Raw genomic sequence first — 25,789 nt, forward strand, 5'->3', positions numbered from 1 at the left:
TACGTGAACAGTCCCTCATACGATTAATACTGTTTTATGGTTACAGTTGTAAGTTAACTTAAAGTATTACATTTATCAGCATCACTCTACCATCTCTAATAAGCTGTGAGAACGAATCACGTATATTCCTCTATCTAAGTACCACGATTATCAGAAGATTATCAGAACACTATATTATATATGCTCAAGAACATCTTTCCACCTTGCTTGATGAGGCCGGCCAGACCTACTAATACCTAAAGTATTTATAGGGTCTTGACGAGTAGCTTGAAAGATATCAAGTAGATCTCCTCCAGTCTTCCGAGGGCGTTGGATAGGCGTTGGTGGCGAGGACGGCATATCCTTATCTTCATCGTCATGAATAGTTGGAAGTATAGGCTCCTCATTATTACCATCTTCTCTTATATCTTCATTATCTGGGATATCGTCATCTGGGATGTCGTATAAGGTCTCGTTAAGACGGTCAGCCCTATCTCTTTCTTCACTTGTTGGTAGCGCATTTGTCGTTCTTCATGTGCAGCTTGTGATAAGTCTTGCTGTTGCTGTGGCCGCTGAGGATTAAACGGAGGATATTGTACCTTTGAATATGTCTCTCGGATATGTGTATTTGATCGTGGTTCTTCTTCATCGCTGATATATTGTAACTCGTTTGAGGTTGAGGCATATCATCGGCTAGGTCTAGGGTAGTCTTTAAGTCCTCGTCGAACTTTAGACCAGAGAGCTGCAACTCGATGTCGCTGACTGACTTCTCTAGGTCCCACTCGTCCCGGAGCTTCTTTAGGAGTGCAATTCTCTGCCTTTGCCTCTCCCTAGCGATATCACTAGTGAGAGCTTTGTAATGGGGTTGCGTTGTGACTGTACCAACAGAGCAGTGTTTTGATTTCTCTCGCCGTGCGACGAGTCGGAGGACACGAGGGGACTGATTGACAGACTGAGATTGCTCAGTCGTCAACTCCTGCGGCCGGCAGGGATCGATCCACCGTAGTAGCCGGCACGCTGCCTCCATGAGGTGGGTCTGAGGCTCGTAACTGCACACTATAGCCCTAGTATCAGCCCCTACCCGCTGCGAGAGATAGTGATCAATGAAGGTGCGCATGTCAGCGTGCTGTAGCATCATGTTCTGGAGCGCATCACTCACGTCCCCTATTCGTCAATCGTTAGCAAAGCTTTATAGGGAAAGGGGAGGTTGCGCTGCACAGGGTACGGACCGCTCTTGTTGAATTTGTTGCCCGCGTTGTACCGGAGACCATATGGGCGGATAATCTGTGGGAAGCACGATAGTACTCCAAGGCCCTCCATCCACCGTAAGAGAGTAGAATACGGGAGCGGCTCGGTAGGCGAGATCTCCCACCCGTAGGGTGTCCGGACGGACTTGCGGAAGATGGGGATGTTGGCCTTTTCTGGCTTTAGAAACAACTGCAGCTGATTGCAGCCTGGCCGGATGTCTAACTTGCTGATAGCCTCGCCAGACGTGAGATTTGGGGCTTGGAACGCTTCATCGTCTATAATCATTCCTAGTAGGGAAACGTGTGGGCTGAGAAGCAAGGACGGGTCGAATATTATCTCAGGGAGAACAAAAGTATTACTAGCTTGTCAGCTTAAACTGTAGAATCCTAGGAGGGAGGGAGGTAGAGTGCAGAGCTTACGCTTCCTTTACGCCAAGAAACTGCTTCGTGAATTCACATGTGAACTCAATTAGAATCCGGTGGGGCCCGCCCTTTGGGTTCCGGAGCAGGCTCACAATAATGTGGCAGTAGCAGAGGTCGAGGATAGCTTGCGGCCGGTTTCCAGAGAAGCCAGCAAGCAGGAGAAATAGCATGATGGCAATGCGCTGCCGGCCATGTGTGTACCTCTTCTTTGTAGTAGTTAGGTTAGTATGAAGAATCATTGACAGAGACTCTACGTCTATAGCTGCCTTTTCGCGCTTCTCTCTTGTAAGCTTGTGCTTCTTTGCTAACTTTCGTAGTTTCTAGACGTTACTTTGTAAACCTTCCTCATGTGGACTTATACGGCAGAGTAGGGTGGAGGTATGACTTACGCGATTTACCATGCGTTTAAAAACTATGTCACCCTCCCCAATCCTTATACCAGTCGCCTTCTCGCAGGCCATCCGAAAGTTCTTGTAGTACGATATAAGGCTACTCTCTGTCTTAATGCCTTTTAGCCTTCTCCCACCCTTTCCACGACGTTGGTTTAGCACCCAGTCGAAGAAGGCCCCAATCATGCGGGGAGTGACGTCTCGCATCGACTGAATAGGGTCCTTTTCGACATATTTACAATACCTATGAGTTAATTGGGTTAGCGATACAAACATAGAGGGACGATAGGTGAAGGTATAAGACTAACCGGTAAAACCGTTGCTCGATTCCGCCAATAAGACAAAGAGTACTGTCTCTATAATCCTCAATCTCATCATCAGAGTCAGAATCATCTTCTTGATGAAGGTAGTACTCTGGCGGGTGGTCTTCAACATCTGTATCAACATCTGTAGTATCAGAGTCGCCGCCCCTAGCATTATCCTCTACATCGCTATCAATATCTGTCGGAATAGTATCGGAGTCGCTATCCACAACGTTATCCTCAACATCGAAGCAGCTCTCGGAGTCTGACACATTGCAGCTAGAGAGGCTTCGTGAGAGCTGGCGACGCCGCATACCATATTAACTCAACGGCAACGACGGCCTTGGTGTTGAAGAGAAAGTAAGAGAAGTTGGAAGGAACCTGCTCCAAAGGAACTGTATTGTGGAAGAGGAAAGAGACAGGAGCGAGCGAGGAGGGTATTAAGTATGGTGGGAAGGAAAGGTAGGGTAGACATAAGGAAAGGCATCGTTAACTTAGTCACAAGGGGCTGGAGGGCACCCATATTTTTGAGGGCCAAAACGGCTGCAAGTCAAAGATGAGAAGCTTCCTGCTTCAAGCTCGATCTGGTTTTGGTGTTCCTATTAGTCAGCTAGGTCCGGGTCTTGCCGTTTTGCTATCAGGTACGTACCCGAGCGTTAGAGCAGCGTGAGATTTTGGCAACTCGGCTGCACAAAGCAGCGCCAAAACCAGCCGAAAACAGCAGCCAGCTTGCCGCAAGGTAACGTAGGTCGTGGCCATACCGGGGCCATGGCCATACCGGGATGGTGGGGTAAGCCACACCTTCAAAATATGAGCAGCTTCAAAATAATTGAAAATAGTTCTACCATTACCATGCTAATTCATCTATATCACTGTCAAATAGCTCCTCCTCACTCCCATCATCAATTAGATCAATTATAGATGTTGTAACTTGTGGAGTTGTTGATATTTTCGACTTTTGTGATGTAGCTGTTGTTGCTGCTTCTGCTTCTGCTACTTGCGACTGCAACTCCTCAGTTGTGATGTGGAATTGACCCTTCAAAACTGCTCTCTTGCCCTTATTTTGTACTCTGCGCTTCTGAATAATTGAGCGCAAGTTATCTGTCTCCCTTTGTTGTAGTATGTGGCATGTATTGAGCCGCTCTGTCTCATCTGCTAACTTATGAATATATCGCTTTGTAGGAGTGTTGAGAATGCCACGACTTATTGTAGAAGAGAGTACTGTATTTGCTTTGTGAAGTGTTGAAAAATCAGGTGGACTGCTGTTCAGAAATACTTTCTCAAAAATGTCATGCTCTGTTGGAGTCTTTGGCCGCACTATTACTGCATCTGTTGTAGGAAGCGTAGCTGCGCGGATAACTGTCTGCGGTTGAAATGGCTGTAGCCCACTTCCTCTTCAAGCAGAAGCTATATTTGAATTTGAAAATGCAGCTGCTCTTGCTTGTATGTATGCATCCATCCATTCTGCTTTCTGTATGCGTAGGAGCGCCTCATTAAGGTGTGAGAGGGCTGTTGTGAGGTGTCTTTTCAAAGGTCCAAAAATTGCAACATCAAGTGGTTGGAGTATATGTGAGGTATGTGGAGGTAGTATAAGGAGCGATATGCGATTCTGTATGCAGTGTGATATGAAGCTCCCACTTATATGGCTGTCATGGCCATCACAAATAAGGAGCCTTTGTTGTAGTTGTCCATTTGGAAGTGTTGCTTTTGCTCTTGTAGAAGGCTCAAAAACGCGTTTTAGCCACTCTAATCCATGAAGATTGCTTGTCCACCCTTTTGTATTTGCAGAGAAGTGCCATTTGCTTATAACCTCCTTTGGAATCCAGCTCTGTAGTATATTCTGTCCCTTGAAGATAATGAGGGGGTCGGTGGTTGTTCCATCCATGCAGATACACTCAACAGCAGAGACCCATTCCTGCCTTCCTGGATGTGCCTGAAAACGCGTCCTAAGTGTAGAATCGACTATAATTCGTGTAGATTGCATTGTTCCAATTGAAAATCCAGTCTCATCCATGTTGTAGGTGTTGTAGTTTTCGATTTTTTGCTCTGTTGTGAGGCTCTTGTATGCGTCAAACCACGCCTTCAACACCTGCTTTGTGACCCCATTCATCCTTTGAGCCTCAACCCTTCTTCCTAGCTTAACACATAAGTTAGGATGTCTTTGAATGAACCGTGGCACCCAATCTTGCCCAAGGGGTAAGTTAGGAATGTGCTCTTGTTGAGTTTGTGTCTGTTGAGTTGGTCAGGTCTGCTGGGTCGGTCGGCTCTGCTGAGTTGGTCGGCTTTGCTGAGCTGGTCGAGTTTCCTGGGCAGATTGATTTGATGGGGTCTGCCAAGCCACTAGTCAGCTTAGCCGAGTCCTGGCTCCTGAGACTCGGGAGTTGAGCTCAGTCAGGAGTAGAGGTTAGGAGCGGAGCTTAGAAGCCAAGTTGGTCAATTGACAACCACATCCACCAACTCACCTGGAAGACCCGGCACTTGTTTGAGCGCATTTCCTCTGCAACCTCTCTTAGAATCCGGTGACTAGGAGCATAGCCACTACTTGTAAGCCCTTTAATCCACTTTAAAAGTGTATTTTCCTGATTTTTTGATAGGAGCTGCTGCTGTTGGCGTGCCTCTGTTAGTGTTAGTGTACCACGGATGCGTCTCCGCACAGTATCAGGCCTTAGGTTCAAAGCAATGGCTGCAGCTTGAGCAGATTTGTATTTTCTAGTTTTAATTCCTAGAACTGCTTCAGACAGTCGCAAATCAAGCTCTTGAGCCTGTTTATTCCTCTGTCTGACCATTGTAGTAGTATGATAATTGTTGGGTCGTTGGATTTTGGTGAGGTGGCCGGGTCCTGTATTTTGGTGGGGTAGCCAGAATCGCCGCTTACGCCATGTCGCCGCTTACGCCATGTCGCCGCTTACGCCATGTCGCCGCTTACGCCATGTCGCCGCTTACGCCATGTCGCCGCTTACGCCATGTCGCCGCTTACGCCACGACTTACATTACAGCAAAGAGAGACGGATAACTTGCGCAACATAATTCAGAAAAGAAGGGAGCAAAAGAAGGGTAAAAGAGCTGTTTTGAAGGGTCAATTCCACATGTCTACCGAAGAACTCCGGTCGCAAGTAACTAGCAGAAGCAGAAGCAGCAACAGCAACAGCTTCACAGAGGCCTAGAACAACACCACGACTTATAGAGGAAGCTACAATTGAGGAAATAGACAGAGAGGGTGAAGAAGAGCTAACGTAACTCGTGGCGTAACGGGACGGATGGCGTAACGGGACGCTTTGCCAGAGCCACCCGCACCCCACCAAAACCAAGGTCACATGACTAAAATTAAAATGTTAATAACTTTTGTAATAATGCTTATAACACTTAATCCTCTTAGACTATTACTCTTTATAGTCTTATTTTTTATAGCCGAATTTGCTAGAGTGTAAGCTCTTCTTATTAAGTAGTTATTTATAGTTTAATTTTTACCATATAAATATTTTATATAGTAAAATATAAGCTTTAATATCTTTTGTAAAACAAAACTAGTACTACTAGGGTTTTTACACATGTTAGAGTATGATATAAAGAGTAATAGTCTAAGAGGATTAAGCGTCATAAGCATTATTACAAAAGTTATTAATGTTTTAATTTTGGTCATGTGACCTTGGTTTTGGTAGGGTGAGGGTGGCTCTGGCAAAGCGTCCCGTTACGCCATCTGTCCCGTTACGCCACGAGTTACGTTACAGCGATTTAGATGAATTAGCCTAGTAGTAATTGAACAATTTCAATTTTTTAAAGGTGGTAGTTAACGTAGATCGTGGTCAGACCGGCTACATGGCCAGACCGGCTATTTCAATTTTACAGGTAAATTCACAAGCAAATTCACTTCACGTGATATATAATTCACACTTGTAATAATTACTTTAATTGACTTGCTAAAGCTTAATGTTATTAAACTTAGATAATTTATATACTTATATGTTATAATTAAAAACGCTAGCATGTAAGCTAGCCTTATTAGGTAGTTATTAACAATTTTAGATTTGCCATACTAAAAATTTATATGGCAAAAGTTAAAACCTTTAGTAACTTATGTAAAAAGACACTAGTGTTATTAGCGTCTTTAGATATAGTAGATGACTATTTAAAGTTTCTATATATACAAGGAATATGCTCTAGCCTTTTTATTAAAGGAGTTATTAAGGTTCTAATTTTCAAGCATAAGTACCTCCACATACAAATTTGTATGTGATGGTACTAATAGCCGGTCTGGCCATGTAGCCGGTCTGACCACGATCTACGTTAGTGGTTTGATGGGGTGGTTCCGACCCCACTACCCCCATTACGCCATTACCCCCGTTACGCCATGACCTATGTTAATCCTCTTAGACTATTACTCTTTATATCATACTCTAACATGTGTAAAAACGCTAGTAGTACTAGTTTTGTTTTACAAAAGATATTAAAGCTTATATTTTAACGTAACTCGTGGCGTAACGGGACGGATGGCGTAACGGGACGCTTTGCCAGAGCCACCCGCACCCTACCAAAACCAAGGTCACATGACCAAAATTAAAACATTAATAACTTTTGTAATAATGCTTATGACGCTTAATCCTCTTAGACTATTACTCTTTATATCATACTCTAACATGTGTAAAAACCCTAGTAGTACTAGTTTTGTTTTACAAAAGATATTAAAGCTTATATTTTACTATATAAAATATTTATATGGTAAAACTTAAACTATAAATAACTACTTAATAAGAAGAGCTTGCACTCTAGCAAATTCGGCTATAAGAAATAAGACTATAGAGAGTAATAGTCTAAGAGGATTAAGTCCTATAAGCATTATTACAAAAGTTATTAACATTTTAATTTTAGTCATGTGACCTTCGTTTTGGTGGGGTGGGGGTGGCTCTGGCAAAGCGTCCCGTTACGCCATCCGTCCCATTACGCCACGAGTTACATTACAAATATTTGTATGAGGAAAACTTTAATGTTAAATTAATCAGGTAAAATGATGCGAGAAGTGTTAGCATTTCTAAGTTAAGTAAAGGTCTATATATAGAACCCTAATATGGATCAGCTAAGCAGTACGATTTTTATTAATGGTACAAATTAAACTATAAATAACTACTTAATAAGAAGAGCTTACACTCTAGCAAATTCGGCTATAAGAAATAAGACTATAAAGAGTAATAGTCTAAGAGGATTAAGTGTTATAAGCATTATTACAAAAGTTATTAACATTTTAATTTTGGTCATGTGACCTTGGTTTTGGTGGTGTGCGGGTGGCTCTGGCAAAGCGTCCCGTTACGCCATCCGTCCCGTTACACCATCCGTCCCGTTACGCCACGAGTTACGTTATTTGTGATTTTATAGGTTGGTGGTGAGGTGGCCGGGTCCTGGATTTTGGTGGGGTAGCCAGAATCGCCGCTTAACGTAGGTCGTGGCCATACCGGGGCCATGGCCATACCGGGATGGTGGGGTAAGCCACCCCTTCAAAATATGAGCAGCTTCAAAATAATTGAAAATAGTTCTACCATTACCATGCTAATTCATCTATATCACTGTCAAATAGCTCCTCCTCACTCCCATCATCAATTAGATCAATTATAGATGTTGTAACTTGTGGAGTTGTTGATATTTTCGACTTTTGTGATGTAGCTGTTGTTGCTGCTTCTGCTTCTGCTACTTGCGACTGCAACTCCTTTGTAGAGATATAGAATTGACCCTTCAAAACTGCTCTTTTGCCCTTGTTCTGTTCTCTGCGCTTCTGGATTATACTGCGCAAGTTATCTGTCTCTCTTTGTTGCAGTATGTGGCGTGTATTAAGCTTCTCTGTCTCATCTGCTAACTTATGAATATATCGCTTTGTAGGAGTGTTGAGAATGCCACGACTTATTGTAGAAGAGATCACAGAATTTGCTTTTTGAAGGGTATTAAAATCAGGTGGACTACTATTGAGAAATACTTTCTCAAAAATGTCATGCTCTGTTGGAGTCCTTGGCCGCACTATTACTGCATCTGTTGTAGGAAGTGTAGCTGCTCGAATGACTGTCTGCGGTTGAAATGGCTGTAGCCCACTCCCTCTCCAAGCAGAAGCTATATTTGAATTTGAAAATGCAGCTGCTCTTGCTTGTATGTATGCATCCATCCATTCTGCTTTCTGTATGCGTAGGAGCTGCGCCTCATTAAGGTGTGAGAGGGCTGTTGTGAGGTGTCTTTTCAAAGGTCCAAAAATTGCAACATCAAGTGGTTGGAGTATATGTGAGGTATGTGGAGGTAGTATAAGGAGCGATATGCGATTCTGTATGCAGTGTGATATGAAGCTCCCACTTATATGGCTGTCATGGCCATCACAAATAAGGAGCCTTTGTTGTAGTTGTCCATTTGGAAGTGTTGCTTTTGCTCTTGTAGAGGGCTCAAAAACACGTTTTAGCCACTCTAATCCATGAAGATTGCTTGTCCACCCTTTTGTATTTGCAGAGAAGTGCCATTTGCTTATAACCTCCTTTGGAATCCAGCTCTGTAGTATATTCTGTCCCTTGAAGATAATGAGGGGGTCGGTGGTTGTTCCATCCATGCAGATGCACTCAACAGCAGAGACCCATTCCTGCCTTCCTGGATGTGCCTGAAAACGCGTCCTAAGTGTAGAATCCACGATAATTCTTGTTGATTGCATTGTTCCAATTGAAAATCCAGTCTCATCCATATTGTAGGTGTTGTGGTTTTCGATTTTTAGCTCTGTTGTGAGGCTCTTGTACATGTCAAACCACCCCTTCAACACCTGCTTTGTGACCCCATTCATCCTTTGTGCCTCAACTCTGTGTCCTAGCTTAACACGTAAGTTAGGATGCCTCTGAATGAACCGTGGCACCCAATCTTGCCCAAGTGGTAACTTAGGTAGTTGGAGTTGTGGTTGTTGAGTTTGTGTCTGTTGAGTTGGTCGGGTCTGCTGAGTTGGTCGGGACTGCTGAGTCGGTCGGGACTGCTGAGTTGGTCGGGACTGCTGCTGAGCCGGTTGGTTTGATGGGGTCTGCCAAGCCACTAGTTAGAAATAGCCGAGTCTGCCAGTCTATGGCAGGTTTGATGGGTTGGTAGTTGACTTGACTGAGCTGGTTAACTCTGTAGGTTGGCTCACCTGGGTTTGGAAGACCCTACACTTGTTTGACCGCACTTCCTCTGCAACCTCACGTAATATGCGATGGCTAGGAGCATAACCACTTGCAGTAAGATTTTTGATCCATTTTAAAAGGGTCTTTTCTTGGGTTTGGGAGAGTAATTGATGTTTTAAATGTGCTTCTTTATGTGAGGTATGTCGCCCTTTAATGCGGCTAACAACTGTATCAGGCCTTAGATGTAAGGCCTTTGCAGCAGCATTTGCAGTTTTATATAAACCAGATTTTACTCCAGCTACTGCTTCAAGTATTAGAATATCGCGTTCTTGAGCTTTTAAACTCTGTTTGCGTACCATAATAATGGGGTAATTGATAGGTTTGGTGTGTTGGTTGATGGGTTTGATGGGGTAGTTAAGTGCTCGCTTACCTCACCATCCCGGTATGGCCATGGCCCTGGTATGGCCACGATCTACGTTATACGTAGACAAAGAGTAAGACAGCAAAAGGGTTAACTTTTATAAGGCCTATTACATAAGTTATTACAGTTTTGTTTTTAGTCACGTGACTCTCCATTTGGTGGTGATTGCCAGATTCCCGGTTACACCATGGTCCAGGTTACACCACGACCTACGTTAGTCCTTATATTTAAGATGAATAAACTTTAATAATTTTATTAGAGGAGTTATTTAGGTTTAAAGTTTCTGTTTTTAAGTTACCTCCACATACAAATTTGGCTACAGAGGTACATGGGTCATTTACGACATTAGACCACTTACGCCACGACCTACATTAACGTAGGTCGTGGCGTAGATGCAGCAATGGCGTAGATGCAGTAATGTACCTTTATATACAAATTCATATGCAAAGGTACTACACATTTGCAAAACTAAAAACCTAAATATCTCCTTCTTAAACTAACGTAGGTCGTGGCCATACCGGGGCCATGGCCATACCGGGATGGTGAGGTAAGCGAGCACTTAACTACCCCATCAAACCCATCAACCAACACACCAAACCTATCAATTACCCCATTATTATGGTACGCAAACAGAGTTTAAAAGCTCAAGAACGCGATATTCTAATACTTGAAGCAGTAGCTGGAGTAAAATCTGGTTTATATAAAACTGCAAATGCTGCTGCAAAGGCCTTACATCTAAGGCCTGATACAGTTGTTAGCCGCATTAAAGGGCGACATACCTCACATAAAGAAGCACATTTAAAACATCAATTACTCTCCCAAACCCAAGAAAAGACCCTTTTAAAATGGATCAAAAATCTTACTGCAAGTGGTTACGCTCCTAGCCATCGCATATTACGTGAGGTTGCAGAGGAAGTGCGGTCAAACAAGTGTCGGGTCTTCCAAACCCAGGTGAGCTGACCCACTGACTTGACCAACTCAATCAAATCAACCATCAGCCCATCAAACCTGCTATAGACTGGCAAATCGACTATATCTAACTAGTGGCTTGGCAGACCCCATCAAACCAACTGGCCCAGCAGCAGACCCGACAGACCCAGCAGACCCGACCGACCCAGGAGACCCGACCGACAGAGCAGTCCCGACCAACTCAGCAGACCCGACCAACTCAAACAGACACAAACTCAACAACCACAACTCCAACTACCTAAGTTACCACTTGGGCAAGATTGGGTGCCACGGTTCATTCAGAGGCATCCTAACTTACGTGTTAAGCTAGGAAGAAGGGTTGAGGCACAAAGGATGAATGGGGTCACAAAGCAGGTGTTGAAGGCGTGGTTTGACGCATACAAGAGCCTCACAACAGAGCAAAAAATCGAAAACTACAACACCTACAACATGGATGAGACTGGATTTTCAATTGGAACAATGCAATCTACACGAATTATAGTCGATTCTACACTTAGGACGCGTTTTCAGGCACATCCAGGAAGGCAGGAATGGGTCTCTGCTGTTGAGTGCATCTGCATGGATGGAACAACCACCGACCCCCTCATTATCTTCAAGGGACAGAATGTACTACAGAGCTGGATTCCAAAGGATGTTATAAGCAAATGGCACTTCTCTGCAAATACAAAAGGGTGGACAAGCAATCTTCATGGATTAGAGTGGCTAAAACGCGTTTTTGAGCCTTCTACAAGAGCAAAAGCAACACTTCCAAATGGACAACTACAACAAAGGCTCCTTATTTGTGATGGCCATGACAGCCATATAAGTGGGAGCTTCATATCACACTGCATACAGAATCGCATATCGCTCCTTATACTACCTCCACATACCTCACATATACTCCAACCACTTGATGTTGCAATTTTTGGACCTTTGAAAAGACACCTCACAACAGCCCTCTCACACCTTAATGAGGCGCAGCTCCTACGCATACAGAAAGCAGAATGGATGGATGCATACATACAAGCAAGAGCAGCTGCATTTTCAAATTCAAATATAGCTTCTGCTTGGAGAGGGAGTGGGCTACAGCCATTTCAACCGCAGACAGTCATTCGAGCAGCTACACTTCCTACAACAGATGCAGTAATAGTGCGGCCAAGGACTCCAACAGAGCATGACATTTTTGAGAAAGTATTTCTCAATAGTAGTCCACCTGATTTTAATACCCTTCAAAAAGCAAATTCTGTGATCTCTTCTACAATAAGTCGTGGCATTCTCAACACTCCTACAAAGCGATATATTCATAAGTTAGCAGATGAGACAGAGAAGCTTAATACACGCCACATACTGCAACAAAGAGAGACAGATAACTTGCGCAGTATAATCCAGAAGCGCAGAGAACAGAACAAGGGCAAAAGAGCAGTTTTGAAGGGTCAATTCTATATCTCTACAAAGGAGTTGCAGTCGCAAGTAGCAGATGCAGAAGCAGCAACAACAGCAACACAAAAGTCGAAAACATCAACAACACCACATGCTACAGCAGCTCTAATTGATTCAATTGATGATAGCAGTGAAGAGGAGATGTATGATAGTGATTTAGATGAATTAGCATAGTAATGGTAGAATTATTTGCAATTTTTGGTGGTAGTGGTAGTCTGGTAGTTTGGTGGGGTGCGGGTGGCTCTGGCAAAGTGTCCCGTTACGCCATCCGTCCCGTTATGCCACGACTTACGTTATACATTATAATTAAAAACGCTAGCATATAAGCTCGCCTTTTTAGGTAACGTAGGTCATGGCCATACTGGGGCCATGGCCATACTGGGATGGTGAGGTAAGCGAGCACTTAACTACCCCATCAAACCCATCAACCAACACACCAAACCTATCAATTACCCCATTATTATGGTACGCAAACAGAGTTTAAAAGCTCAAGAACGCGATATTCTAATACTTGAAGCAGTAGCTGGAGTAAAATCTGGTTTATATAAAACTGCAAATGCTGCTGCAAAGGCCTTACATCTAAGGCCTGATACAGTTGTTAGCCGCATTAAAGGGCGACATACCTCACATAAAGAAGCACATTTAAAACATCAATTACTCTCCCAAACCCAAGAAAAGACCCTTTTAAAATGGATCAAAAATCTTACTGCAAGTGGTTACGCTCCTAGCCATCGCATATTACGTGAGGTTGCAGAGGAAGTGCGGTCAAACAAGTGTCGGGTCTTCCAAACCCATGTGAGCCAACCTACAGAGTTAACCAGCTCAGTCAAGTCAACTACCAACCCATCAAACCTGCCATAGACTGGCAGACTCGGCTATTTCTAACTAGTGGCTTGGCAGACCCCATCAAACCAACCGGCTCAGCAGCAGTCCCGACCGACTCAGCAGTCCCGACCAACTCAGCAGACCCGACCAACTCAACAGACCCAAACTCAACAAGAGCACATTCCTAACTTACCCCTTGGGCAAGATTGGGTGCCACGGTTCATTCAAAGACATCCTAACTTATGTGTTAAGCTAGGAAGAAGGGTTGAGGCTCAAAGGATGAATGGGGTCACAAAGCAGGTGTTGAAGGCGTGGTTTGACGCATACAAGAGCCTCACAACAGAGCAAAAAATCGAAAACTACAACACCTACAACATGGATGAGACTGGATTTTCAATTGGAACAATGCAATCTACACGAATTATAGTCGATTCTACACTTAGGACGCGTTTTCAGGCACATCCAGGAAGGCAGGAATGGGTCTCTGCTGTTGAGTGTATCTGCATGGATGGAACAACCACCGACCCCCTCATTATCTTCAAGGGACAGAATATACTACAGAGCTGGATTCCAAAGGAGGTTATAAGCAAATGGCACTTCTCTGCAAATACAAAAGGGTGGACAAGCAATCTTCATGGATTAGAGTGGCTAAAACGCGTTTTTGAGCCTTCTACAAGAGCAAAAGCAACACTTCCAAATGGACAACTACAACAAAGGCTCCTTATTTGTGATGGCCATGACAGCCATATAAGTGGGAGCTTCATATCACACTGCATACAGAATCGCATATCGCTACTTATACTACCTCCACATACCTCTCATGTGTTACAGCCACTTGATGTTGCAATTTTTGGACCTTTGAAAAAACACCTCACAACAGCCCTCTCACACCTTAATGAGGCGCAGCTCCTACGCATACAGAAAGCAGAATGGATGGATGCATACATACAAGCAAGAGCAGCTGCATTTTCAAATTCAAATATAGCTTCTGCTTGGAGAGGGAGTGGGCTACAGCCATTTCAACCGCAGACAGTTATCCGCGCAGCTATGCTTCCTACAACAGATGCAGTAATAGTGCGGCCAAAGACTCCAACAGAGCATGATATTTTTGAGAAAGTATTTTTGAATAGCAGTCCTCCTCATTTTCAGACACTTCACAAAGCAAATACAGTTCTCTCTTCTACAATAAGTCATGGTGGTGTTTTGAACACTCCTACAAAGCGATATATTCATAAGTTAGCAGATGAGACAGAGCGGCTCAATACATGCCACATACTACAACAAAGGGAGACAGATAACTTGCGCTCAATTATTCAGAAGCGCAGAGTACAAAATAAGGGCAAGAGAGCAGTTTTGAAGGGTCAATTCCACATCACAACTGAGGAGTTGCAGTCGCAAGTAGCAGAAGCAGAAGCAGCAACAACAGCTACATCACAAAAGTCGAAAATATCAACAACTCCACAAGTTACAACATCTATAATTGATCTAATTGATGATGGGAGTGAGGAGGAGCTATTTGACAGTGATATAGATGAATTAGCATGGTAATGGTAGAACTATTTTCAATTATTTTGAAGCTGCTCATATTTTGAAGGGGTGGCTTACCCCACCATCCCGGTATGGCCATGGCCCCGGTATGGCCACGACCTATGTTACTCAGATGGATCATGGCAGGGGAGGCAGGCGAGGAACAAAACTATGATCACGGGAGGGAAGACAAGAAGAAACAGAGTCATTGCTATCTACGACTCTAAACTAAAATACCCTCTGAGCCAGGGCGCACTCACCACCGTAACTCTTGCGGGAGTCACCCTTCCCAAACATCTCACCGGCATCGCAACAAGCGGCTACCACTGACAGAGATGAAGGGTCGAAGCGACCCCACGCGAAGAGTCAGGTCCGAGTCCCCTCCGACACAGGGACTCCTCCTTCCTACACCCCATCCTCCTCTGCCCCATACTGGGCCCCAAACCCATCCCCATCCCCCTCACCCTCACCACCCCCACCACCCCTCTTCTTCCTCCCCCCAGCATGGTCCGGAACTGTCGCGGCGACAGCGATGGCAGGAAGCCTGCCCACGGCAGCCACCACTTCCCCCAAAAGAGCCGGCACACTCCCCTGCTCCGTCCGAAGACGGCGCAGTGACGACCAGATTTGCTGAACCGAATCAGCACCAAAACCACACAGGACAGGGGGATACTCACGGCCAGACCCACCTCGAGGGCGGCGCGCGTTGCGCGGAGCTCCTCGTAGGAGTCGCGCTCAGCGGCCGAGCGGAATTTCGGAACACTTTGGGCAGCCACAAGGGCCACCCAGTTTGCCTCTGCGGCAGCGGCTTCGACGGCGACGGGGTCCCAAGGATCTGCTGCTTCGGCGGCAGCAAGGACACGGTATTCCTCGTCGAGGAACCAGGGAACCTATACAAATTGTTAGCAAAAGCCAACAGAGACAGAACAGCACAAGGGAACTCACCGGAACGCAGGTGGAGTGCTGCGCCGTGCAGTACTCACACTTTGAGGAGGCGCGGGACCAGACACAATCGTGGTCCTTGATGCCACGAGCTTTGGCCTGAAGGCAGCGCAGGCAGAGGACACGGAACGCGCCCAACAAAGCTCCCTCGGAATCGGCATCGCAAAAAGTTGGAATTCTGCGCAGAATCCCGTCAGCCCAGCACACGTTATCACCCCCGCGCCAACGCGCTCCCATCACCTACTCGTTCTTGTGGATGGAAATATCCTATCCAATTCATTAGTGCACCGTCAGACAATCCACAAGAAAGGGTCACTTCAAGTTCTCGGAGGGGTGGTCGCTGGCGTTGTTTTGGAGACAAAAGAAGAAGTGGACGCGGCTGCACACTCATAGTCTGGCTTACAACAATGAACTCCGAATCAGGTTAGCGCGAACACTTCTCCTTTCATACAAATGAAAGTTTAACCCAAACGCTTCGCAGATGCGATTCAGAGTCCACTCGGACCACCAGGAATGCACCCCAGAGCGAACAAAGCAAAGTCTAACCCGAATGCTTCATGGATACGATTCGGAGTCCACTCGGACCACCACTAATGTACCCCAGAGTGAACAAAGCAAACTCTGGTTCCGCACAATAAACGGAGTCAATACGGCACAGCTCTAGCATGACATACAATGCACCTTCCCGACACGGCACATAAACAGGGTTGTTACAGATGCAATTACAAACAGAATTCCTGCCAACATAGAACGCTCTTCTCACGGATACCATTCGGAGATGTTGCGGAAATAATTCTCACAGCGTGTTTCGCGGACAAAACACTCTCTTAAGAGGGGGGGTAGTGTAAGGATGCCAAAGCCCTCAGTGATGGAAAGCATCAGAGTCGGGCAGGTTACAGTCACGTGGGGAGAGTTAGGGCAGGTTAGCCAAGTCGGACCCGTTTCGGGTACTTAAGGGGATTGACCCAACGGGGTTCCTCATCATCTTTTTTGTATCCTTCATAGTAGACCTATAGGATAGCATCCGTTTAGCCTCCGACTCGCACTCTCATATGCTATTACTGTGAGCTGGGTGCCCTGTATCCTTACACTAAAGGAGTGTAGTTCTCTCATTTTCCATGACTTTCCATGACTAACCAGGCTTGGTTGTCATACTGACATTCGTTGCACTCAGTTTGCTATCAAACTCAAGAGCAAACTTGGAAATCTCCTCCTCAAAACCTACAAGTCACTATACATATTTTGGCTTATCACACCAACAACAAGAGCAATACTACTCAACGATTGCTACAACCATCTATGATTCATTACATGACATCACTCATACTACCACATGACATATCTCTACCAACTAGAGGCCTAGGAGCATGAACGATAGCTCTAAAAGCTCCTACGAACCTCTATGATTCATTACATGTCATCGCTCTTTAGTTACCCACAAGATTGGTTAAGTTATGACATAATTTGTCTATAGGGGTACTCTGACCTTGGACCTCCTTTTACTTCCTATAGGCTACGAACCTAAGAGATGGTTCTATGGGATTCTCTTATGTCGACTACAGTTACCAAGCCTGGTAAGTCATGGAAAGTCTTGGAAAATGAGAGAACTACACTCCTTTAGCATAAATAGGATTGCCCTTTCCTTAAGAAAGGGCAAGCAGACAATACAGTAAATCGACTATCACATACTTCCACGTCTTTTCCAAGCTTCCAAGCATTCATCTTGTTACTCCTTGTTTCTGAAAAGTCAGTGAGGTGTTAACCTCTGACTTACCCCTGAGTTCCCAGACTCAACATTTGTTGCAACTTGTCTGAACCACTTCACTACATCACACACCTGATTGCTGCGTTGTGGAATAGTCTAAGCTACGACCCTTTGGCTCTTTTTCCTAAGACAGTGTGTTGTCTTAGTAAATTCATCCCTTCCTTGGGTGGCTAGATTCTCACATCTGGTGCACCCACCATTACATTGGTAACTGTAGTCGATGTAAGAGAATCCCATAGAACCATCTCCTAGGTTCCTAGCCTATAGGAAGTGAAAGGAGGTCCAAGGTCAGAGTACCCCTATAGACAAATTATGTCATAACTTAACCAATCTTGTGGATAACTAAGGAGCGATGATGTGTAATGAATCCTAGAGGGTTGTAGAAGCTTTTGGAGCTATTGTTCATGTTCCTAGGCCTCTAGTTGATAGAGATATGTCATGTGTAGTATTAGCCCAGTAACTAAGGAGTGATGTCATGTAATGAATCATAGAGGGTTGTAGAGATATGCTATGTGGTCATATCGGCCCAGTAACTAAGGAGCAATGACGTGTAATGAATCATAGAGGGTTGTAGCAATCGTTGCGTAGTATTGCTCTTGTTGTTGGTGTGACAAGCCAAAATATGTATAGTGACTTGTAGGTTTGAGGAGGAGATTTCTAAGTTTGCTCTTGAGTTTGATAGCAAACTGAGTGCAACGAATGTCAGCATGACAAAAGAATGCTGAGAAGCAACAGATGGATGCGGCGGAGAAGGCTGGTAAGAACGGTCAAGTGGTGATGGAGAAGATTGAATATCATCGTCATCAATGATAACGACTTCTTCATCTCCACTACCACTTACCAATTGCTGTGCCTGGCGTGCTGGAAGAGGATTCCAAGGCGAAGGCACTGGTGGGTTGATAGACCGCTTCTCCTTCATTGTAAGAAGCATTGCCGCACGGGCGAGGAAAGAAGCTTCGCTCTTGGCACCAATATTGCCTCGGTGCTCTCTTTGCTCGCGGATAACAGTGGCATCAGCATTGAGGACAGCTATCCAGTTGTCCTCGTATAACTCCCGTTCCGTTCGGCCGTCTTGCTCACCAGTACCAAGATCCTCAAGGTATTTCCGCCGTGCGGCAATACCTCTCCTAAGCACTCAACGAATAGTTCTGTGCTCTTTGCCAGTCTCTTTTGTCCAATCAGCAGCTACATTCTTGAAGAATGTAGCTGCTTCTGGTGATCGATATGTGTCTGCCATCCATAGGCAGATCTTCAAGAGTATGATATAGTCGCCCGGACTCATAACTCGACTCCTTCCATTCCCTTGTAGTATATCCTCCTCTTCTCCTTTCCTTTTGCGCTTCTTCTTTGGTCTTCCTTGTGTATTCGATTGTAAAGGCGGTGCTTGGTTGGGGGTGCTGTTCTCACTTTGGTTTTCGTCATCACCGTCGTCATCTCCACCATCGTCATCACCGTCTTCACCACCAGAGTAAAAACCACCAGCCATAGTAATTGCTTGAATAGGGGTGCTTTTGCCCCTATTCAGAGTTGGATCCAATCGCCACATGTCCTGGAACCCAGCTGGTACGCTGGTAATCGTCGGTTTCGGAGGCATCGTCGATATGGCCGCATAAATTGTCACTTTTCACCATCAGAAGCGTATTACACTAGAACGACATTATATTTTCTACATTACTAACGCACGACGCAAATGTAGTCATCACTAGCAGCTTTCGCTTCCTGGAAATCGCTTTCACGTTCACGGCACACTGTAAAATGCATCGACACCTCTGTCTAGTCAAGCATCGCCCTGGACAGAACGAATGAGCGACAATATTGTTGTTGCGCCTTCTGGCATGGAAACCATCGGTCTTTCTACTGTTAACGTAATCTCTAATGAAGCCTCAGAGACTAGACGAGACCTACAAATAATTCGCAACGAGAAAAGCAGCACAAGTAGCGCCACCACCGACGAGCGTGCCAAGTCCAACAATAGGCTGACCATCCCAGTGCCCGCTCCTCATCCAGCCAGCACTGCTAACGACACATATCACAACAATGATCCTGTGCTCACAACGGGGTCCATCGACATCCAGGAGCTCTCGGAGCGACCGGTAGCCTTATCTTCTCATCCAATATCGAGACAGATTACAAGCCGGTTGTTCATCTCTCACTTCTTGTCGACATGGAATTCGCGGCTGTTCGAGATGGGCGCTGTACTCTTCACTGCCGCCATTTTCCCCGGGACGTTACTGCCAATGTCTGTGTATGCGCTTGTGCGTAGTGCAGCCGCTGTTATGCTATCGCCCGCCTTAGGATCTTGGATTGATAAAGGCGATAGACTGAAAGTTGTCAGAGTTTCCATTGTAGGCCAACGGCTGGCAGTTGGGGCATCGTGCGGTATATTCTGGATCTTATACGTGCGAAAAGAGCTCGGAACCAAGCTGAGGGTCGGCCTCTTTGTCGTGAATATACTTCTGTCATGTATAGAGAAGTTGTGTTCAGTCCTGAATCTGGTCTCTGTGGAAAGGGACTGGGTTGTGGTCATTTCACGAGACGACGATACAGCTCGGCGGATACTTAACGCTCGCATGCGCCGCATCGACCTGTTTTGCAAATTGTTTGGTCCACTCGCTATCTCCTTGATTGACGGAGCATCTACAATCGTCGCTATCTTCGTTACTCTGGCGATGACTTGTACGTCAGTTCTTATCGAGTACTTTACGATTGCAGCAGTTTTCAGAATGGTTCCGGCTCTTCAACGAACGACGACTGAGAACAGCCTTACTGCTGCCGAAGACGACTCAGAGCTACCATCGGCGTATGAAACTAATCGAGTTTCACTGCGCGAGATTATCGACTTCGCACAGTCAGCCGCCTCTATCCTCCTTCCGCTCAACTCGATACCTTACTACTTCCAACACCCAGCATTTCTCCCTTCAATCTCCTTGTCTCTGCTCTACTTTACAGTCCTCTCCTTCTCCGGCCAAATGATCACCTTCCTCCTTGCCATTGGCTATACGTCCTATGCTGTGGGTGCCGCCCGCGCGGTTAGCACTATTTTCGAACTCTCCGCAACCTGGATCGCTCCCAAAGTACAACAACACATCGGCGCTGTGCGAGGCGGTATCTGGTTTTTGACATGGCAGATGATATGGCTTGCTGGGGGACTGTCCTGGTTCTTTGCCAGTGGTGAAGGCCTCACTGGGAATAAGCTCTTCGCAGCAAGCGGGCTCGTCGGCGCCGTCATATTGAGCCGTGTGGGTCTGTGGAGTTTTGATCTTTGCGCTCAGAGCATTATACAAGAGGAGGTGGATGAGCAGAGTCGGGGCGCTTTTTCCACCGTGGAGGCATCTTTCCAGAACCTTTTTGAGCTCCTTTCGTACGTAACAACGATCATCTTTTCGAAGGCAGACCAGTTTCAGTGGCCTGCCGTCATCAGCGTCATTGCGGTATACGTCGCTGGAGGAACTTATATGGTATTTGTGAGGAGAAGGCGCGGGCACTTGGTACATATGCCGAGCTGTATTAAGCCGCGGCTGGAAGATAACTGCTAGTAATCGAGCGTTGCCATGCAAGGACGAAGCATGAACCGGAGAGTCGCGTAGGTGCTGCTGTAGAGCCGCCTCAGTTGAGACCGTCACTGCCGTAGTGACGTAGTGACGGTCTCAAATGATAACAGTCGATGGTATGCGCGAGCGAGTCTTGTTTGTGGTGCTGCAGGCTTTCATCGCTATCGAAAGATCGATCGAAGAGAACACAGCGGGAGCTCATAGTGTCAAAAGTCTTCATACTACCACCATTGATTCGATTTTTTAGAAGTATTCAGAAGTAATCATAGTCGGAAGCGGTGAGTCGACATTCCAATTATACGTGTGACGATTGGAATGCTGGCATAGCAGTTATGTCGTGTAACTGCAACTTTACACTGTCGTCTATTGACCCGTCACAAAATGCTGTCAATGGCGCTCGAAAGCGGGAATGCTTTGATGCGCGCGAAAGACTACTCGCTGATAACTGGCAGGAGGTGAATCATTGCTACTTCCCTTCCACTGCGCGGAGAATATGACGATGACTAACTCTAATTCACAATAACGAAAAGGACGAGTGTTCTTTTCAGACAAGTCCATCCACCCAAGCACTCTCAGTCACTACTTAGAACCGCTTCTGGCAACCTTCCTATTAAGCACGATCTCTGGTGAAGATTTTGTTATATCTCGTTTACTGCATCCTCTCCGATTCCACTTGTGACGAACCTCGACCGGTGCCTCGACCGGTGCATCTTAAACTCGTCGTACAAGACGAGACTAAGCCAGATAGACACAAAAAACCCAAGGAGGACGTAGTTTCTAATATACGCTCCAGTGGATACTATCACATTAGTCTGGGCCAGCTGAAAACCTAGACCGCTGTTGATCATGCCTAAGATAATTGCAGCACGTCCTATCCATCGGTGCAGGTAGGCGAAGATACTCTTGTCCCCTCTCTTCTTAAAATGTCGGTGCGCAAGGATACCCATGATGGGTTGGAAGACGATGATGGTACAAACGACGACGAAGCCAATGACCACATGGGCATGCACAGGGCGCCTAAGGTAGCCGAGATCTTGACCGATTCTAATCCCGAGGGCCATTCCGCCGACCATCATGACGGAGCCTAGCACCTGGATAGGGACGTGCATCGCCATGACCCTCTTCTTAAGGTATGTATTCTTTAAGTAAGGAACACGATCAATGGGCAGGTGGACGGAGATTGCGCCCAGGGGATAAAGAATAATGAAAACAATCGACATGATGAGGGCATGCGCGTTTCGATTCCGGTTAAAGGTTTTGAAGGAATCGAGATTCCGCTTCTGGTGGACGTCTCTCGCATTGAGCTGGTCATGAGCCCCCTGGCCATGAACCTCCTGGCCAAAAACAATCTCCGGTGCTTGATTGCAGGTCAGACAGTTGCTCCCATCTTCTTCTGGTCGACTTACTAAAAGCCAATATGAGTGTCACCAGCGCGAGTCTGTGAAGCCTAATCATGATTAGACTTGTTAATTCGATCTTAAAAGTTCTCAAAATCCAATGAAAATATGAGAGAGAAATATTGTCAGGGATCAGAACAGAGGTGACCTCTTGGGTTCGCATCCATGCTGTTTTATCAACTTTCGTTCGACACCACTATAGAACAGCTTGCACAGCCTTCGAAGATCGGATACGCTCATATCCAACCTTCAAAGGCTAGTCGACCAGAAGAAGATGGGAGCAACTACCTAACCTACAAATCAAGCATCAGAGATGATCCTTAGCTAGGAGGTTACGCATCGGTTACGGTCGTATCGACTTCGAGGGCCGCGTATGCTGACAAAATGCTGACAAAACGATGACATTGCTTTGAGAAAAAGCGTTGGTAGGTCAGATAAGGAGATCCATTATTTGTTTGTAGCGAGGGAGATGTATGAGCACCACTTGCCGCTTTGTCTAGAAACCTCTTTCAGCGGTTTTCTTTTAGGCGGCAATGGTAGTTAAGCTGTAATTAGGTATGTAGTAATGCGTAGGTCACTCTGATGTAGTGTGTGGCCCGCTTGGGGAGTACTACGTCACCTAAAACCCATAGAATAGAGATCGAGGGAGAACTACGTATGGTGATATGTACCCTGCCTTAGGTATCACCATACGTAGTTTCTATGTCATAAATATCTGGTTCTGCTACCCTTTCGACATAAAAATTCCCAACCTGCCTCGAACCTATGAGAGTTATTTTTACCTGTACTAATCAACGAACTTCTAGAATACCCCTTTCTAGCTACAAATAATACCGTTTAAAAATGCATTTTTCAAGCAAGGCGCTCTTGCTCTCCCTATTTCCATTTGCCCTCGCGCAGTATGGTGGAGGCGGAGGAGCCGGAAGTAGTTCCACCACAACCTCTGCAGCGTCCACAGCAACATCCTCCGCTCCTGGGCTGCAAATCGTAACCGTCGGTGATAACAATGCGATCGCATTCTCGCCAGACACTATTACTGCGGCCGTTGGGTCTAGCATTGAATTTGTATTCTTTCCGCCCATCCATTCTGTCACCCAGTCCACTTTCGAGTCTCCATGCGCGCCATTGGCCAATGGAACAGGATTCTGGAGTGGAGCATTTACTACTGCAAGTGGAAAAAACGCCAACGTTTTCACTCTCATCGTTAATGATACAAATCCAATTTGGTTTTTCTGTGCAACCCCGAGTCATTGTGAGGCTGGCATGGCTGGGGTCATTAATCCTTCGTAGGTTTCGGAACGTCGCATTTATCGTATATCAACGACTCATAAAATCATGACTTAGATCCAACGGTTCGGAATCGCTCGACCAATACAAGGCTAGCGCTGCCAAAGTTTCAAACCCGCCTACCCCGTCGGTAGTTCAAGGTGGCAGTATTGGGCCACCTAAAGCCGCGAGCAGTAGCTCATCAACCTCTTCAGGGCCACCTAAAGCAGCGAGTAGTAGCTCATCAACCTCTTCAGCAGCCACTACAACCCCGACAAAGAGTGCTGGCGTAAATGGCTACGAGAGTAGAAGTAGTGCTCAGTGGGTCCTTATGGCACTGGCCGGTCTATTAGCTGTTGGGATTGGGGGTTTGATCAATTGAGCATAGCCCGGTATTTCAGCCTGGAATATAACCTGGATGTTAATGTGAATTTGGCCAGGTTTAACAAAAGTACAATAATTACAAGTATTACCAGACGGTTGTGGCAAGATCACCGTAATAATTTGTTTATCAACGGATTTGGTATCCTCACATCCGTAGGTGGCTCGAAGCTCAGATGGTGGATTGACCCGATGGGAGCTATCATTCTCTCTATCCTCATCGACATTAGACCACTTTAGCAGCCGCAAGTGTAGCAGCTGCAGTGTAGTGGGGCTTTAGCCTAGAGTAGTTAGCGGCTGTATATAGCATAATATATGATAATTGAAGCCTAAGACGTCATGATATATAGTGTTTCTGTGAATAGTATAAGAGATAACCATGATAATATCAACAAATTATCATGATGCCACGAAGCCGAAGACGCTAGGCAATGATGCTAACGATGATGGCTAGGCTCCTTATGCTCCTTAGGAGTATTGTAGAAGAGGACGAAGAAGAGCACCAAATATGGGCCCGCTGCTGTTAGTATCACATCGCCGTCGTATGATGCAATGCCGCTGTCGTATCTAGCAATGCTAGCGCATGTCATTTGAGAGTTTACACAATGTCTAAGCACAGCAATACTATGGTGTGCACTCTTCTCTACACTTTCTCATTTATAACATGTGATTAACTATGTAGATAGCTTTATGATGAGTGAGATCTAGCAACTTGCTGTACTCTTCCAGCTCCATAACGTACCATGGAGCAGTAGAGTACAGCCTACACCATAGATGGCGCTTTGTATAGTATGTGCCTAGCTTGCCTTTCTAGGGCAGTGGTGTAATGGTGGGTGCACCAGATGTGAGAATCTAGCCACCCAAGGAAGGGATGATTTTACTAAGACAACACACTGTCTTAGGAAACAGAGCCAAAGGGTAGTAGCTTAGACTATTCCACAGTGCAGCAATCAGGTGTATGATGTATTGGAGTGGTTTACACAAGTTGTAACAAATGTTGAGTCTGAGAACTCAGGGATAAGTCAGAGGTTAGCACCTCACTGACTTTCAGAAACAAGGAGTAACAAGATCAATGCTTGGAAGCTTGGAAGCTTGGAAAAGACGTAGAAGTATGTGATAGTCGATTTACTGTATTGTCTGCTTGCCCTTTCTTAAGGAAAGGGCAATCCTATTTATCCATTACCATTGTAACATAGAGTGTCTAAAGACGTGACAGAGGCTGATCTAGCAGCCTAGGTAGGCTAGTCTAGCATAGACGATGTAGAGAGCAGTCTCTGTAGTTAGTGCTAGACAGCTCTACTAAGTCACCTCTGTCATACTGACATTCGTTGCACTCAGTTTGCTATCAAACTCAAGAGCAAACTTAGAAATCTCCTCCTCAAACCTACAAGTCACTATACATATTTTGGCTTGTCACACCAACAACAAGAGCAATACTACTCAATGATTGCTACAACCCTCTATGATTCATTACACGTCATTGCTCCTTAGTTACTGGGCCGATATTGTTACGATGGTCACGGAGGTCAAGAAGCCAGTCCGGAGAATAATAAGCTAGATTGAATCTAAAGAGAGAAGAAGAAGAAGAAGGAAGGAAGGTGAGGCTATTCCTTGTAATATACAGTTGTCCGCTTAGTGGTTGTAGCCTTGGTGGCTAAGGCTGCACCCGTAACAACCATAACAACCATAACAACCATAACAACCATAACAACCATAACAAGCTGTAAGCTATAATCGTAACAGATATGACCACATAGCATATCTCTACAACCCTCTATGATTCATTACATGACATCACTCCTTAGTTACTGGGCTAATACTACACATGACATATCTCTATCAACTAGAGGCCTATGAACGATAGCTCCAAAAGATTCTACAAC

The 25,789-nt window shown here is 45.5% G+C and overlaps 4 protein-coding genes across 4 annotated transcripts; 1 reads left to right on the top strand and 3 right to left on the bottom strand.

The window, feature by feature from the left end:
• Window positions 1-481: 481 nt before the first annotated feature.
• VC83_04397 (uncharacterized protein) lies at window positions 482-2,654 on the bottom strand (the record flags this gene model as incomplete). The annotated part of the gene is made up of 5 exons (XM_024468030.1): window positions 482-1,143; window positions 1,209-1,585; window positions 1,647-1,969; window positions 2,039-2,282; window positions 2,347-2,654. 5 exons carry the CDS (start codon window positions 2,652-2,654, stop codon window positions 482-484), a joined length of 1,914 nt encoding a protein of 637 aa, XP_024324668.1.
• Window positions 2,655-18,957: 16,303 nt separating this feature from the next.
• Window positions 18,958-21,723, top strand: VC83_04398 (uncharacterized protein). The gene has a single exon (XM_024468031.1). The coding sequence runs from the start codon at window positions 19,114-19,116 to the stop codon at window positions 20,845-20,847; it is 1,734 nt and encodes a 577-aa protein (XP_024324665.1). The 5' UTR covers window positions 18,958-19,113; the 3' UTR covers window positions 20,848-21,723.
• On the bottom strand, window positions 21,501-22,422 carry VC83_04399 (uncharacterized protein; the record flags this gene model as incomplete). Its single annotated transcript, XM_024468032.1, has 2 exons — window positions 21,501-22,219; window positions 22,269-22,422. 2 exons carry the CDS (start codon window positions 22,420-22,422, stop codon window positions 21,501-21,503), a joined length of 873 nt encoding a protein of 290 aa, XP_024324664.1.
• A 560-nt stretch (window positions 22,423-22,982) lies between these two features.
• On the bottom strand, window positions 22,983-23,461 carry VC83_04400 (uncharacterized protein; the record flags this gene model as incomplete). The annotated part of the gene is made up of 1 exon (XM_024468033.1): window positions 22,983-23,461. One exon carries the CDS (start codon window positions 23,459-23,461, stop codon window positions 23,081-23,083), a length of 381 nt encoding a protein of 126 aa, XP_024324593.1. The 3' UTR covers window positions 22,983-23,080.
• Window positions 23,462-25,789: the final 2,328 nt, after the last annotated feature.

This window comes from Pseudogymnoascus destructans (genome assembly GCF_001641265.1).
Source record: "Pseudogymnoascus destructans isolate 20631-21 unplaced genomic scaffold scaffold_9, whole genome shotgun sequence".
NCBI classification, from domain to species: Eukaryota; Fungi; Ascomycota; class Leotiomycetes; order Thelebolales; family Thelebolaceae; genus Pseudogymnoascus; species Pseudogymnoascus destructans.

What these genes read in the sequence shown, in the direction of transcription:
- VC83_04398 (XM_024468031.1), top strand. Translation starts at nt 19,114, where the DNA reads ATGAGCGACAATATTGTTGTTGCGCCTTCTGGCATGGAAACCATCGGT.